The 17,737-nt window shown below is 42.2% G+C and overlaps 1 protein-coding gene across 2 annotated transcripts in view; it reads right to left on the reverse strand.

The window, feature by feature from the left end:
* Positions 1–17,737, reverse strand: part of XRN2 (5'-3' exoribonuclease 2) — a 112,303-nt gene that overhangs the window by 45,748 nt on the left and 48,818 nt on the right. For both annotated transcript variants that reach the window (XM_019516121.1, XM_019516120.1), the window contains exons 18-21: positions 8,488–8,595; positions 8,320–8,409; positions 7,754–7,826; positions 830–913 (exon numbers count right to left, since the gene is read on the reverse strand). In XM_019516121.1, the coding sequence (XP_019371666.1) occupies positions 830–913; positions 7,754–7,826; positions 8,320–8,409; positions 8,488–8,595 (355 nt within the window). The remainder of the gene's footprint in view (positions 1–829; positions 914–7,753; positions 7,827–8,319; positions 8,410–8,487; positions 8,596–17,737) is intronic.

Here is a 17,737-nt window from a genome sequence, read left to right on the forward strand (position 1 = left end):
CCCCCGGGGGGAAAAAAAAAAAAAAAAAAAAAAAAAAATTTAGAAAAATACGGATTTCCCCTTTTATCTGAGGAAAATGTGGATTTCTCATTTTAAAGGAGAAACCTGCAGATTTTGTAGTTTTGCAAAAAGCTCTCTGCAGGCTGGGAGGGAACAGGAGGAGGACAGTTGGGCAGGGGCCACCAGATTCATATATATACACATATATACATATACACACACACACACACACACGGCCACCAGGCAGCCTGGAGAGCAGCTCTTGCAGGTAAGTGGTTGGGGGGTGGGGTGGGGAACTGAGGTTCCCAGAGAGAGGGAGGGAGTTGGTCAGGGCTGGGGCTGCTGTTGTTGCCCAGTTGGATGGTGCATGGGGCTTGGGAGCTGGAATGTGCAGCTGCAGGGCCCTGGCAGGGAACAGGACAGGGCCATGGGCTGCTCGTCCAGGGGGTGGGACTGGCTCCCTGCCACTGCATGCACTCCTGGGGAGCCAGGGAGGACCCATGCCTCTCAGATCTGTGCACAGGGCAGGAGCAGGAGCGGGATAACTGCTGTGGGCTCAGGCTCCCTGCCCTGCTGCTCTCCCCTGGGGCCTCTGAAGCCCAGCAGGTGTGACCTGACACTGCAAGGCACAGCAGGGCCATGCAGGAAAGCTGCTAGCAAGCTCTGCACTACCCTGGTGAGGCACCCCCTGCCCAGCCTTTCATTTTCCTCATGGATTTTGTTTGTTGCTTTTTTTTTTTTTTTAGATCAGAGAATTTGCGATTCTGTAAATCACAGAAAGCCAGGATCCCTAATAATCACATAAATCATAATGAAATATAATTCTTACTTTCTTCAGAAGTGAGATCAGGGTAAACCTCTTCCAAAGCAGCTCTCAGGCGGCGTTCATCAACAAATGGCAACAGAGCAACACCTAGTTAAAACAAGTTAGTTATACAAAACTTCTGTACTCATTGAACTAAATCAAACTATCTGCCTTACCTAAAAGAAAAAGAAAGCGTTTCCCCAGCTACTGAATGGAAAGCCAAAAATAGTCAAAAGGTTCAGTCGACACATTTTACTAATGTCCAAAAAAAGTTAATTTTAAATTTTCCTTGAATTTTCTTCTTTACAGTACAAACTAGCAACTGTAGGGCAACTTACACAAACACTGTACATGCTACAAGAAAACAAACAGCTTGATTTTCAAAATCCATGCTGCATTTTTAATTAGGATTTAAAAAAAAATAGACACAGAAGTCAGAAAAATCAGTCAAATAACCTTAATACTAAAAAGTCACTTCTGATTACAGCCATTCTCCATAAAATGGTAAAAATGTTGGACAGGAATGTTAACTTTAAACGGTTATTTTGTTTGAAATCTTTGGTTTCAAGGTTCTTTAAAATATATAAATATTTTACTTATATTTATAATTTATTTATAAATATAAATATAATATGTAAATAAAACTAATCTGGACAGTTTCTGAAATACGACTTAAAAATTGGATATTTAGAGTGTGGTGCAGCATGGCCTGGCATCACAAATGCATCCTTACTTAGGTACTGATTTTTTAGCTTCTATCAAAATAATGCAACACAACCTCCTTGAACACATTTATTATACTTGGTTACCTCTTAGCTCCCTCAACATTATGCACTCAATGTTTGCCTTTACTGACAGGCAGTAATACAAGCTTACTAGCACACTGGCACTTACAGGTCTTCAAAGACCTACAGTTAAGATAGATTTTTATATGTCAATTCCTTCCAGTTTAACTTAGTTTTCCTTCTTGAACGTATGAATTTAATTAGCTAAACAAATACTTGAGATAGACGTGTTAGACTAAAACACTGAAGTTTAACAGGTCAGAAGTTTAAACTAAAAACAAAAAATCTTGAAGCCTTATGATAAAAAGCAAGTTAGGCTAAAACTGTATATTCCTTCTGCCAAAGGAAATAAAACAAGGACAGCTGCACCTCATTTGCTTATGAAGTAGTGCAAGAATGAGAGAAGTCACCATGTAATCCAGATGACTACTGCTTTATTACAGACCATTCCAAAAAAACCCCTAAGCACATCCAAGTTAAAAGCACCCCTCAAATGCATCCACTCCTAAATTGAAGCAATGGTCACTCACCGCCCCTCATCTTACATTTACATACACAGAACTACATTAAATACATTGTTTATCTTTTAATTGCTGCTAAAAGCAACATGTGCTCAGTAATGGAAACCAACTATGAAGTTGATTCATGTAGCCAACACTAACCATGACTATTAAAGTACATGGTCTATATTGGACATGACCTACATGGGACAATTTTTTTTTTTTTTTTTAAGAGAATTTTTCATGTTCCAATCCAAATCAATTCCAAATCCGTGAGTCAGTCAAGAACCATAAACGGCCCTACTACCAGCAAATATCTGCCACCCCACCTGGGGCTTCAGACGTTTCCAAATATTTTGGCAGGCATTCTACGTACAGGCCTAAGCCTGGAATTCAGATGCCGCCGAGTTTTGCATGCCCTCAGCCGTAAGGCCCCAGGGGCAGGGCATAACTGTTCTCCTGGTGTGGTTTAGTACCCGCTGAGGTGTTGGGGCTTAATGCCAATTTTATGGAAGTGGAAGGCTCCTCCCTAGCTTGCTCCTGCAGCCATATGGCTAAGGGCAAGTGAAACTTGGGGGGATCTAAACCTCAAGCCTCCAGGCTTGGGCCTGCACATAGGATGCCTGCCAAAAGACACTGGAAATATCTGAAGCCCCTGGTGGGGATGGAGGATGCTTGCTGGTTGTAGGGCCACTTATGGTTCTGGACTGACTCATGGATTTGGACTCGATTTGGCTGATTTGGCTTGGAACACAAAAAATGTATTTATTTTTTTAAGTTTGTACTCTCTCTAACTAGGTGCCAAACTACTACTTAAAAGTATGTTTATGGATTACCTGTGCTTAAACTTGCAGCAGTTTTAAAAAATAAAAGGTAAAAAGTATCAAGGCTGGACCACCTAGGTTTATGAGTGCTATATGTAAATTGCTAAAAATATCTTTATTTCAAGGTCAGTTTTTTCAGTTTTGTTCCTTACTTTTATGTGCTCAAGGAGAGCAGGGTCTGACAGTAAAAAGAAGGAAAGGAGCTGAAGAAGGAATCAGTATGGAGGGGGAGGGGGAAAGCAGAGGGCAAAGGGCCTGCCAGACTCTCTAGATCTATTTTCCCTGCTGTACCAGTGGGAAGGGGACAATTTTAAGACAAACCTCCAATAATTTGATTCTATACTTGAAAAATTATATCCAATTTATAAATTTTGCATACATAGAATACAATTAGTCATCTTGTATTTGAGTAATTACAGAAATTAAGCGAGGAAGTAGGCCATAAAAATACCATGCATCACAACTAACAATACTTTGGCATATTTCCATGGCATGGAATAATTAGAACCTTTTACATAACATTTATCTTCAGCCTATTAAGACTACACCAATATTAAAACAAACATAAAAGTAACATTATAAATACAAATATATAAAAGAAATATTAAAACTTATTCAGGGAAGACAGGCAGAAGAGAAATGGAAGAGGTACTTGCCCTATATATAAAGGCTATGCTCTGATGTACAAAGTGGAAGGTTAGCCTGTTGAAAGCCCCCGAGTAAAAGTTAGAGGGGAGAGCTACAGGCCAAACTAAAAGGTGGTGGTGAACAAGGCTTTCTTTAACCAACTGACGGAGGTTTCCAAATTGTAGGACTTGGCTCTCAGGGAGGACTTTACTTAGAACAGGAGGGAAACAGCAGCAATCCAGCAAGTTTCTGGATTGTGCTGGGGATAACTCTCTCATATGGGTGGTAGACAGGTCAACCAAGGAGGACCTGGTTGCTCTGCTCACAAACAGAGAGGAAATGGCTGAGAATGGGAAGGTGGAAGGAAACTTGAGCAACAGTGACCATGGGAATGGAGTTCAAGATCCTAAGGGGAGGAAGGAAAAAGAGCAGCAGAATAAGGACATGGGACTTCAGAAAAGAGGACTTTAACAAACTCAGTATTGGTGAGCATGACCCCTGGGAGGCAAGTTTGAGGGAAAAGGAATACAAGAAAACTGACTGCAGTTTCAGAAGGCCCTTTTAAAGGGCACAGGAGCAAGCTAACCCAATGCAGAAGAAGAATGGGAAGCGCAACAGGTAGACACCAATCTCTTCAATGAGTTAAAACTCAAAAAGTAATGCTACAAAGAATGAAACTTGGTTATAGTACTAGAGAAGAGTATAAAAGTATTGCACGGGCGTGCAGGGAGCAAGTTAGGAAGGCTAAGGGGCATAACAGGCAATAAGAATGGATTCTACAAGAATATCAGAAGAAAAACCAAAGAAAATATAGGTCCCTTATGGAGGGTGGATGGCAATCTAGGTATGGATGATACAGAGAAGGCTGAAGTATTTAATGCCTTTTTTTACTTCAGTCTTCACAAATTGGGATAGCTACCAGATGATGACTGCAGTTGGCAGCAAAGATGGGGAAGGAAACGAATAGCCTAGAGCAGTGGAGGAATGTATTAAGGATTACTTAGAGAAACTAGATGCTTTCAAGTCACCATAGGTGGATGCTTCAGATACTGACGCAGTTGGCTGAGGCAATTTCAGAGTGGTTAGCTATCCTCTTTGAAAACTTGTGGAGGTTGGGTGAGGTCCTAAACAACTCGGCACACACATCCAGGCAGGGAAGGGGGAGTTGGGGAATTACAGACCAGTCAGCCTGACTTCAATACCTGGAAAAATGATGAAGCAGGTCCTCATGGAATCTACTGTGAAGCATCTAGAGGAGAACAAGGTGACCAGGAACTGCCAGCATAGAATCACCAATAGCAAGTCATGCCTGACCAACCTGATTTGCTTCTATGACAAGAGGACAGGCTGTGCAGATTGTGGGGAGAGCAGTGGATGTGATGCACCCTGAATTTAGCAAAGCTTTTGACACTGGTCTCCCACATTTTCACTGACTGCTTAAGGAAATACACTAAAGTACTTTAAGAGGGATGTATAACTGGTTGGATCATTGTGCTCAATGAGAAGTCATCAGTGGCTCAAAATCTAGATGGAAGGAAGTATCAAGTGGGATTCCCCCGGGTCTGCCCTGGGTCCAGTATTGTTCAACATCTTCATTTATGATTTGGAGGATGGGATTAAGTGCATGTTTAGGAAATCTACAGATGATACCAAGTTGGATGGAGCTGCCAGCACTATGAAGTACAAGGTCAGGATCCAGAATGACCTGGACAGACTGAAGAAATGGTCTGTAATCAACTAGATGAGACTCGGCAAAGATAAGTGCAAAGGGACAGAATAAGCACATATACAAATACAGACTGGGGAATGACTGTCTAGGCTGCAGTATTGCAGAGAAGAACCTAGAAGTTGCAGTAAAACCTAAGCTGAATGAGCCAACAATGTGCTCTTGTTGCAGGTGGGGGAGAGGGAGAGCCAATGGTATACAACAGGAGTTGGCAACTCCCAGCACACATTTCCAGAGCATGGCACGGGAGGCCATTTTGCTTGGCACGCCACAGTTGGCCCAAGTTCTGGGCAGCTGCCGCTAGCCACGGAGCTTGGGCTGCTCAGAGCTGGTGGCTGGGAGGCTCCCTACACCTGTACCAGGTTCCATGGCAGTGGCTGTTGTACAAACACCATGGAGCGCATGGCGGGCAAGGGGCTGAGTTGCACTGCTCCACACCCCAGTGCAGCTGTTCGCAACTTCCCAGCTGCGTACCGCAGCTGGTCTGGGCTGCAGGCAGCTGCAGCAGGGAGGCTGCAAACAGCTGTCCTGGGGTCCAGCGCCCTGGCACTGGTTCTGTGGCAGTTGCATGAGCACCTTAAGACACACAGCTGGGAAGGGGCTTGTTGCTGGGGCAGTATAACCCTGGCCCCTCCCCTGCTGCCCACCTAGAGATGTGCACGCACCCGCCACCAGCAACAAGGACTGGGCCCCCCACCATCTGCCTCTGACACACCAAGTCAAGGCATGGGTGGAGGCTGGGATATTTTTGGCACTCTGGCCAAAAATGTTGCCGGCCTCTGGCATACAGAGGTGTATTAGCGGGAGCATCATTCATAAATCAAGACAAGTGAATAGATTCTTCTGCTCTAGTCAGCATTGGCAAGGCCTTGCCTGGAGTACTGTGCCCGATTTTGAGGCCCACACTTCAAGAAGGATGTCAAGAGATTGGAATAAGTCCAGCAACAAGAACGATTAGGGGCCTGGGAAGTAAGACTTATATAGAAAGGCTGAAAAGGACTAGGGTTGTTTCATCTGGAGAGAAGACAACTGAGGGAGGGATTTGATAACCATCTTCAAGTACCTGAAGGACAATTATAGAGAGGATGAAGATGGGCTTTTTTCTGTGGTCACAGGGGACAGGACTTGGAGCAATGACCTGAGCTGCAGCAGAGGAAGTTTAGGCTGGAGATTAGGAGGAACCTTTGGACTATGAGGGTGGTCAAGCATTGGAACAGGCTACCTAGAGAAATTGTGGAATCTCTATCCTTGGAAATTTTCAAGAGCACACTGGACCAACACTTAGCTGAGATAGTTCAGTCAGGGATGAAGCTGCTTTGAGTGAAGGGCAAGACTAAATAACCTTGCAAGGTCCCTTCCAGCCCTATTTTCCTATAATCCTAAAATAAGCTAATTTCCTATTTTATTTTATATGTTGGGATCAAGTAATATTTTCCCCCCATACAGACTTTGACATCTGACTACCATCAGAAAGAAAAGGAATAAAAAAGTTTTTTTTTATTTCATACTGCTAGAGGACTGAGGGGGACACATAATTACTTAGACATATTATAGAGGTAATGCTGCATTTCACTCCTGGATAAATACTAAATTTGGAGCAATATAAATCAATACTCTTGCGATGGAAGATAATACATTATTTTTTCATTTTGCTTTTAGCTTTCTTTGTATCTAAATATTTCAATATTCCTTTACAGAACTGTTCACAAGGTACTAATGAATCACTGACTGAAAAGAATAAGATCCACTAATTAAAAGACAATACAAGACAATTCTATAGTAACACTGAGAAAAAATATTCATCTATTCCAGACCAAATTAACAGTTTTAGAATGCCTGCTAAAATTACTATAAATCATTGCTAATTACAAAATCATAGGACTGGAAGAGACCTGCAAGATAGAGCCTAGTCCCCTGCCATGGGCAGGAGGTAACTGGGCTCAAACAAGCTCAACAAGGTGCTTGTCCAGCCTCCTTCTGAACACTGCCCGGGATGGCGACTGCACCACCTCTGCTGGGAGTGTGTTCCAGATTCTAGACACCCTTATGGAAAAGATGTTAAAAAGAGCATGGGGCTAAGCACTGATCCATGGGGGACACTACTAGAAACAACCCTGCAGAATGAGGCCATCCCATCAATTACAACTTTCTGGGATCAGCCTCTGAACCAGTTGCCAACCCACCTCACTGTAGACTGGTCTAGGCCAGTAAGCCTCAAGCTTAACTGAAAGAATCTCATGGGAAACAATCTAATGTCAGACACTGAATAATAATTTCCTCTTCACATGATTTTTTTTTTTTTTTTTACTTAAAAAAAATCCATCTGTTGTAAAGTACTATTTCCTTTCTCAGCAAAAGCAAACAGAAATCTGACAAACCTCATTAATCAGTATGTAATCAAAACAGTATCTCACTCTGTTCATATTTTTCACAGAAAACTAAGACTTGGATTTTCAGTTGAAATTGAGGAAGGGCTTAAGTTTCACCTTGCCAAGCAAATTTCTTCCCGTTCAAATCAATAGCAAAATCTTCAGGGTAGAAGTCAATTATACTTGATTCCTGTATTTGAGAAAAAAATTAAAGGACCATTAAAATCAATTATAGATTTCTGTATAGAGCAATATCAACCTTTTCTTCCCCCTCCCCCACCTACACTTAAGGCAATTAAGTTTAACTAATAAAAAAGAACATCTGCTTTACCAAACACCCTTCAAACTGAATAGATCCAGGGGAATGGCACCAACTCAGAGTCACAGACCAGCAAACTAAGCAGGATAGACTACTGTGGGGGCTTCAGAAGGACTGAAGACCTCTAATCCTTCAAAAATTCAGAGTTCTTAGAACTAGGTAACTGGAAGAACCCAGGAAAGGCAGTTTACTGTGTACAAAAACATCTGAAAGAAGATTCACGCTTCACAAAGCTGCTGCATGAGTAGACAAATGAAAGTCTTGCTTTCCCTTCACTATTATTTCCTTATCAAAGATAATGAACAGCAGTGAACTTGCAATGCAAGAAACCAAAGCTTCACAAGACAAGAACAAAAATTCTTACTGGATCAGTCATGAGCTTCCGCCATGTTGGTGGCAAAAAGTTACCACTAGCAGCTGGAAACACACCCATAAGTTGTTCAAGAGGTCTGAACTGTCAAAAATAAAGAAAAAAATATGGGTAATTTCTAATCAATACTGAAGATAAATAACTAAGTTGTATGAATCTTACCGGTTTTGTGCCCTTCTCAAAGTCTGAGGGCAGGTCTGCAATGCCATCAAAGTCGGAAGCAAATGGTGCGTAATGGAATGGGTAAAACCACTTCCAAGAAGCACAGCCCTAGTATAGCAGAAACAAGAGAACAAATAGCATACATATCAGGAAGTGAAAATATTCACATAGCCGCTAACAGTGTGCAACTAATAATGATTCAGCTTAATCCTGGATGAGTTGACAGTTAGAGTGACAGCTATAGCTGAAGTTGCCACTGCTGTGTGCACCAGGTGGAAGTTGGTGCCATTGCCACTCTGTGCCTTGGGCTGGATCCAGCCTGTAAGGAGTCCCACAGTCAGGATCTGGCTTGAGGCAAGAGGTGAGTTTGACACTTTTGTCTTAAGAAAAATGGGGAACAAAAACCATCATCAAAAGATGCCTCTGTGACACTTGACAAAGCGTCGGAAAGGATGCCTGACCAATGGAAAAAAGTACTGACTTGACCTTTGAGGCACCTTGCAACAAAAAGACATGTATTCTTTAGTCACTCCCAGTGAGAGAGCTGTAAAATGAAATAAGATCCAGGTATGCCACACTGAGACCATGACTAAAGATATTTTAAAGATCTAGAGATGAAATATGCCCAACAGTCCAAAATAGAAGTAATCAGGGAAGAATGTATGATGGCCTCTGGTCTGATTTGCACAATGGAACTCAAAACCTCTTTTGAGGTTAGTATTTTAATACACAGCACTTTCCAGAGTCAGTTGAGCATGTGAAGATATTAGAAAATAGCATCCTACCTCCTAAGCTATCAGGGTGAACACAGAACAAAGACATGATGGGAAGATTATACTACTCTTTTACTAGATATGGGATGCTCAACCATTAGCCTATAGGCCATGTCAAGCACCTAGCACTATGACATCCTTGTGAGTTCTGCACATGAGGCAAAGCTCAAGTGGCACAGGGCCCCAGAGCCCCATTTCTGATGCCTGAGGCCCTGGAGCCTGACCCTAGTGTGCAAGGCTGGTGTGGGGCTCGATCCAGCTCATGAACTGGCCCTGTGCTATTCACCTGGCCTACTGGGTCAAAACCTTGAGCGCCACTATACTAGATCAGTATTTCTTATTTGTATCTTGTGACATTGACACAGCACGTGGTTTTGTATCAGTTAACTCTTGCATTTACAAGTGTTATCTGGCCAAAGGCAAGGCAATAATCCATAATCTGTCATGTTAAACCTTCATGATCATTATTTGCATTTGATATCATCTAGAGGCCACAATTAAAGACAAAGACTCCAATGTACTGGCACTGTACACTACAGCAAAGTAATTTTCAGCAAATACTAAATTTGTCAAAAAAAAAAAAGTTTAGTTGGGCCAAATTTATTTGTGAATTCACCAGATAGTTTCAGCTGTGAAAGACCAGTTCAAGGTTAGATTCACCAAAAGGAGAAAGGAGTTCCCTTTTTATCCAGCCACTCGGGGTTTAGACTACCTCACTCAGGAGATGGGAGACATGGGTTCAAAGCCCTCCCCCTCCCCAAGAACTGAATCCACATCTTCCACCTCTTAAGGAGGAGTTTTCCCTAACCACCAGGGTACTAAATATTTTAAGGTGGGGGAATTGATTTCTTCAGTTGATGCTACTCCACATTACATAAATAATTAGATATTCATAGGAGCAAGAACTACAACTCCAACGTCCCACTTCCAAGGTGAGCGGCTTAGACCTGAGGCTAGTGGGTCACCTTGGGGCTCAACAAATATTTAGTTATTTTATACTCAGTGAACAGCTCCAGCATGGGGGACTAAGGGAAACCAATTCAAGAATATGCTACTGCCTCATGGTTAGTCCACTGACATAAAACAGTTCAGAAATTTAAGTTTAAATACACTCCTGTCCAATCCTGTACAGAGACCTGGACTAAGGTCATCAAGGGGAGGGAAAAGTGTGTGTGTTGGGGGGGGGACAGGGGCAACAAATGGATCATCTGTTGAGTCAGTGACAAATTCCTGATGGACTCAGGAGCCACACAAGCAGTTAGCTTTAAGCAAGAACCATAGACCCCTATAAGCCAACAGTGCTCAACCTTTCTGGTGTGTGGGCCTGATAAGTAGGATGCAGCCAGCCACTGGACTGGCCTTGTGTGGTGATCTGGTCCAGCATGCGAGGTCAAGGCCATGAGGCTCCCCACAGGTCCAAAAATTTAGTGGTGGGGGAGGAGTGACAGAGTTAACTGCTGCAGTTAACTGTCACACTTTGAGCACCACCAGCATAGATGAACTGTGGTGAATGTCAGTTAACTAACTGTAGAAACGTTAACATTTATTGGAAAATGCAGTTCATGTACAACTGACAGAGAAAGTTGATGTCCATGTTGCACTATTCATGATTGCAGGGAAGATAGATCTGAGCAGTGATTTGAGCATCACTGTATCAAAATAGGAGTTTCCAGGGATATAAGCCCTCAACTGAGATTTGAGTACGAGGGGATGGAGGCAGTTTAGTTTGGGGGGGACCTAAATGTTTTTTATTTAGTTGCCAAACCCCAAAATAATCATTTATACAGCAATGCTATATATCCCAAGAGGCTACAGTGATTATAGACAACCAAAGAAATCTGAAGAGAGGAACACTTTGGTCCAGCATAGGAAAAAAGCCAACCAATATATAGAAAATTAGGGTTGGAAGAAACCTGAGGAGGTAAAGACCAACCTTCTGCTCAAAGCAGGATCCTTCCAGGCAGGGCTTTGTCAAGCTGGGTGTTAGAAACCTCCAAGGATGGGGATTCCACAACCTCTGTGGGTAACCTGTTCTGGTGCTTCTGGTGCCTTCTCATGAGAAAGTTTTTTCTAATATGTAACCTAACTTCTCATGCTGCAACTTGAGACCATAGCTCTTTGTTCTGTCACCTGCCACCACTGAGAGCAGTCTAGCTCCATCCTCTTTGAAACTCCCCTTCAGGTAGTTGAAAGGCTGCTATTAAATCCCCCCTCAGTCTTCTCTTCTTGAGACTAGAAAAGCCCACTTCCCTTAGCCTTTCCTCACAAGTCATGCACCCTAGTCCCCTAACCATTTTTGCTGCCCTCTGATGGATGCTCTCCAATTTGTCTATATCCTTTCTGTAGCGGGCACAGTACTCCAGATGTGGCGTCACTAGTTAGTGCTGAATACAGGGGCATAATCACTTCCCTCAGTCTGCTGACAACACTCCTACTAATGCAGTCTAGCATGCTGTTAGCCTTCTTGGCACCAAGGGCACACTGTCTGTTCCTATTCCGCTGTTGTCCACTGTAACCTCCAGGTCCTTTTTGCAGAGAACTTCTTAGTCAGTCAATCCCCAGCCTGTACTGGTGCATGGGACTGTTCTACCATAAGAAAAAGACTTTGCATTTGTCCTTATTGTACCCCATGACATTTCTTTTGGTCCAATCGTCCAATTTGTCGAGGTCACTCTGAATCCTAGCCCTACCTCCCCATCATATATCTACTACTCTCTCCAGCTTGGTATCATCCGAAAACTTGCTGAGGGTGTACCCCATCCCATCTTGCAGGGCATTCACATTGAACAAAACTAGCCCCAGGTCTGACCTCTAGGGCACTCCACTTGATAATGGCTCCCAACTAGACATCAAACCATTGGTTAGTACCCTTTAAGCCTGATGGTCCATCCAGTTTTCTATCCACCTTCCAGTCCATTCACTCAACCCATATTTCCTTAGCTTGGGTGTGAAAATGTTGTGGGAGACCATATCAAAAGTCTTGCTGAAGTCAAGGTATATCATCAAGTCCACTACTCTTCCTGCATTCACAGAGCCAGTTGTCTTATTGTAGAAGGCAATTGGGTTCATCAGGCATGACTTGGCCTTGGTGAATCCACAGTGACCATTCCTAATCACCTTCTCTAAAGTGCTTAGCAGTGGATTCCTTGAGGAACCACTCCATGATTTTTCCAGGGGCTGAGGATCCAAGGACCATTCTGTAGTTCCCTGGATTCTCCTTCTTCTCTTTCTTTAAGATGTGTACTGTATTTGCATTTTTTCCAATCATCTGGGACATCTTCTGATTGCCATGAGTTTTGAAAGATGATGGCCATTGGCTCTGCAATCCCATTGGCCAACTCCCTCAGCTGCAATGTGTCCGGCCCAGTGGATTTGTACATATATATAGCCCCTGCCCATTCTTGTTCCAAGTAGAGTTAAATAAAGTTTTGTTTTGAAAAGTGGCAAAAAGTTCTAAGGAGGGATGACCTAATTTCTCAAAGACAAAGATATTAGAAAACCACAAACTGTTTCACAAAACACCCAGAGGGAGCCTGCATGTTGTAGCTCAATTTGTTTGCCAAAAATATTCTTCTCATTGGCGAATGGAAGACCACTGGACCCAGGATGACAGACAGACATAGATTTTATGGAGCCACTGCCTCTCCACAGAGCAATAAAGAAAGGATTCTGTTTTACCTATTTAAGTTAATCATTGGGTTGCACCTGAACTAGTTGACCAGCAAAGAATGGTAAAAAGGATTTCCCAAGCTTGTCTAATAGCTCTTGGCTAATATTATTGGTTTGCTACGCCTTCTGCACCTTGATTTCAATTATGCATCACAGTCTACACTGGAAGAATCTAGGATAATTACCTGAAGGAGAACCAAAAGGTCTTTGCCAGCATATTACATAGATTCCTAGAACTGCAGTACCTTGAGAATATGTTTGGGAGGAATGACCTGCTATTGCCCAAGTTGGGATGGAGTTCTGACTGTTTTATACTGAAAAGGCCTCATTTTTAGAGAAGAAATAAGAAGCCAAATATGCAGACTCATTACAGTCAGACAAAAAAAAAAAAGTTCCTTTGCAGGTTTTTGTTCATGACAACTTATGGTTTGAGAGGTATGCAATAACCTCTTATCTGGAAAGAATTCTAGGAGATTGTCTGTAATACAATGGCATTAGAGCTCCTTCTCAATCTGTCTGTAATCCAAGAGTGTGAAACAAAGCACAGAGTCTCTTAAGAGTCTCAAGGGTTAACTTGTATGAGGTTGAATTAGCCAGCTGAGGTAGCATAACTCTTGATGACTCAAATATGCTACCCCCACACTGGCATTTGGCCAGGAAGGGTATCCTTATTCATAGAGAAGTTGAAGGGCACCACTTTACATTGAAAATGATGACTTCTTATGGAAGAGCACAGGTTGTTGCTATCACAATACAGAAGCTGAAACCATTTAAATCAAAGAGCCCCAAGGCAATCTTGCGGAAAAAAAAAAGGCATGGATAAGAGTTCAAAGTCTGCATACAGTATGTGAACATCTAAAGGTAATCATGAATTGAAGGAAACTGAATACGGGCTAAAAGTTTTTTTCCTTCAAAAAAATCAAGTACCTCAAATAATCTCTTCACATTTAACACCTTTTCTGTGGCCAGCTTCCTGAAGAGAAATCTATCTATTCTATGAACAATCCCTCATGAGAAGAACACGGCAAGGTAGAAGCAGCAAAATATGGAATGCAAGCCATTTAATTGCACAAAGATCCAGCGATCTTATACAATTCCATGCCAAGCTGTCACAAAAGGGATCATTAAGTAGTCTCCAAAGAGAAGAAAAAGGGATGGGAGCTGGCAGCAAGGAAGACTGACTTACTCTCTGCTAACCTGTCAAACCTGAAGGCTTACAGAAGATGAAGACTAATCTTTCCCAAGCACCCAATACCTTGTTCATATCTCCAGACTCAGGAGCTAAAAAACAAAGCAAAAACAAAAAACCAAGACCAAACCGCAACGATAACAAAAGTGCCTGCACACAAGGCACAATCTAGGGAATGACTTCTGCAGACCAATAAGACCTGATAAGAACACCAGATTCAGGAAAGACAGATAAAACATCTCTTAACTCAAGTTGGTTTTAGGTCAGAGACTATATATAAAAAAACAACACGCTAAACAGTAAAATTCTAAAATTACTTTAAGAATGCTACAAAATACCTAGATAGATTCTTTTCCCCTTGCCAAAAAACACATAATCAGTCCGATAAAACCAGGCACAGAAAGATTCAACACACTGCAGGCCACCACAGAAAGAGATAAAGCAATTAGGGGCCACACACACCCTTGTCACTTGAATTATTGAACATTTTGGACTGCATTTGGGTGGCCTTATAACATTTGAGTGAATTTTGGACGTCTATAGCATTAAAAGCATATCTCCCAAACTGAAACACACAAAACCACAACATTAAATTCTTAATTATGCGTTTCTTGTTTCTGTTTTATGTAGCTCATCAAATACTGGGCTGGCATGTCTAGAGAAGGTAGATATGACACTTGTTTTAGGCTACATGTGAAAACCTGAACTACCTTTGCTATACCTTGAGAAGTACCTGGGTTTTTTTTCTAAAAAAAGAAAAAAAAAGATTACTTTTTTATTCACTGGAAGAGTTAAAATGTACTTCAAATTATATTTCATTTTTCCTTCCATTCAAGATACAAGAATAATCGGAAAATGTAAAGTGGATTCACTCTAAAGAAAAACAAAGTAGCCTTCTAGAAAGAGAATAACAAGAGCAACTCAACTCAAACATGTAGAATTATGGTGAACTGACAAATGAAATGTAGCTCAAAGGTCTTGGCAGAGTTATTTCCCCCCTTTTCTCAGTTATTTTTCTTATAAGTACCATACTTGAAGCAAAAGCCTACTATTTTGACTTCCAACTCTGCATAAGTAAATGTCAATGAGCTTTCTATTGATATTTTTGGTACAAAGCAATAAGGAGATTATAACTGAATCAAAATCAAACCAGAAGAGTTCAGTAATAGCTAAGGGCATCTTTACATGTGCTTTGGGAGTGGGGTAGGGGAGTGCTTTAAGTAGAGCAGCTGCGAGAGCCGCTCTAAGTGGCCACAGTGTTTTGGGTATTCAGCATCCTGCACTTTAAAATGGCAGTGGGAGCGCTTTAACTAAAGCTCATTCAGCGAGCTTTAGTTAAAGTGCCCCTGCCACCATTTTGAAGCACAGGAAGGCTGAATACATGAGACACAGGCGGCTGGAGCATGCTAATTAGGCAAGCTCCAGCAGACATGATTAATTGATTTTGCTCTGATGTGCTATAACTACAGCGTGTCAGAGCAGAGTCCCTGCACAACTACAGGTAACCTAAGTTTTAGAAACAGAGGTGCAGTTTTTAGGGGAGGGGAAATTTGAAGATATGCTACACTATTAACATTTTTTAAAAACTGGGTAGGAAAACAGTAACTATGAAAAGTAGCTCTTTACTATTTAAAAAGCCAAAAGATAATGCCATCATCTTGTAACCTGGACATCAGCGGTGACTTGAACAAAACTCTACATTGATATATGGGTCTATAGCAGGCGTGGGCAATTATTTGGCCTGGAGGGCCACTTAAGGAGTTTTGGTGAGCTGTTAAAGGCCAGGGAAAGGGAGGGGTGCTGGGGAGATGCCAACTGATCCTACTTAGCCTGCAGGGTGCTGCTGAGAGCCTAAGGGGGGCAGGCTGCTCTGCTGGGGCTGGGCCAGGCCACAAAACAAACAGACACCCCTCCTCCCCTTCCCACATCCATCCCCGCTACCCCCTGCCTTCCTTTAGCTCAACTGGGGGGAGGGAGAGGAGAGAACAGGGGAAGCAAAACAATTCCTATTATCTCAGAACGGTACTACAAAGTACTTAACAGTTTCCCCTTTAGTCTGTTATTGCACTGGAAATGGTTCATTGTTCTCTAGGATAGATTTGTCCAAGCATTTCTTCAATTTTATGGAGATTCATGTAGTCTGATCAGAGTTGTTCGAAGCCTGACTGATAAGGAACTATAACCAAAGACAAATGATATATGCCCTTCTCTGCCTCTCACCTGGAAAGCAGAAGCACCTACCTACAAATAGGGAGGACTAATGATTTGTTCCTAAGATCCTCTCCACCAGTCCAGCCCCTTCCCTCTGCTTCACCCCTGCCAACTGGTTCAACTTAAAACTGATTTGGTTAAACTGAGAGAATTTATATGGGTGTGTTGGGGAGACTCCCATCAGTTTACAACTGGTTGTTAGTTAAACTTGTGGCTGTAAATTAATGGACACACATCTAATAGACACGAAGATCTACAAATTAAAGCTACACTAGTGTAAACTGGTATAAAATCAGCATGGGTATAGGCCAAGATTAAGCTACTCTAGATTTAAAAATTGCCTTAATAGAGAATTAAACTATATTCTACTCTTCCCCAGTGGAAAAAAAAGCAAACTGAATTTTATAACCCTTAATTTAGATGAATACTTCCATCATCTCTTAAATCTTCCCTCAAGATGACATGATCCCAATTTTGCTGTACTCTCCTCCTGCAAAACCTTTCATTGCATTTATCATACATGGCGCTTTTCTCCAGTGATGCACAGCGTTGCAGCACTAAAAGATACATTGGCACCTTTCCAGAAAGCAGACTCTCCCATCTAATCTGCATATTCATTTACATATTTAAGAAATAAATGGACATGTATAGAGCTCTAAGAATATACTCTGCAGTACTCAACACAAAGACAGTTTGGAGAAAGGCTTCAAGTCATGCAGGACTGTCTACACTTAAAAACAACCCTGACTACAGTGTTTTGACCCTAGGCAATTTTTCAAGAGGTCACTCAAATGTGTGCAGACCTACAACTTTCTGACTAAGCTCACCTGCAAACAACCTCCATATAGCTGTAACTCAATACAGGCCTTCAGCCACACTTGTTCCAACTCTTCACAGGAACCTTGATTTACCCTCTTGCCTAATCTCTCTACTCCAGGCTTTCTTTATTGGCAAGTGGTATACCCTCACTCATGTTAGCAGAACAGGATGCAAAAGTTCTCGTAGCATGTTAAAATATGAGATAATGTATCCAAAACAGTGTAGATTGTTGAAGCCAAGATGTAAGCTAACCTTGATTCTAAAGCTAATTCGATGATTTAACAGTGGTGTTAATGGTTTCAACCTTCTGGCCCCACAAGCTGGAGATGAGCAGTGTGGGGCCAGTCTGCAGAACAGATCCCATATAGGGTTGGTCCATGGGTACAATCTAGCCAAGTGCCAGCCCAGCCCCACGTGCCAGATCAAGCCATGATTTGACACACATGCTGGCACAAGCAAGTGCACTGGGTCATGCTATTTGGCTTTCTGGGGGTTTGGAAATTTAGCAGCAGGGAAGCAGCAATTAATGCTACACCACACCCTTGCCACCAAATTCCCAGAGCCGTGCAGAGATCCACAAGTTGACTAT

This window comes from Gavialis gangeticus, unplaced genomic scaffold (assembly GCF_001723915.1).
Source record: "Gavialis gangeticus isolate Ggan-Ray unplaced genomic scaffold, GavGan_comp1, whole genome shotgun sequence".
Taxonomy (NCBI): Eukaryota; Metazoa; Chordata; order Crocodylia; family Gavialidae; genus Gavialis; species Gavialis gangeticus.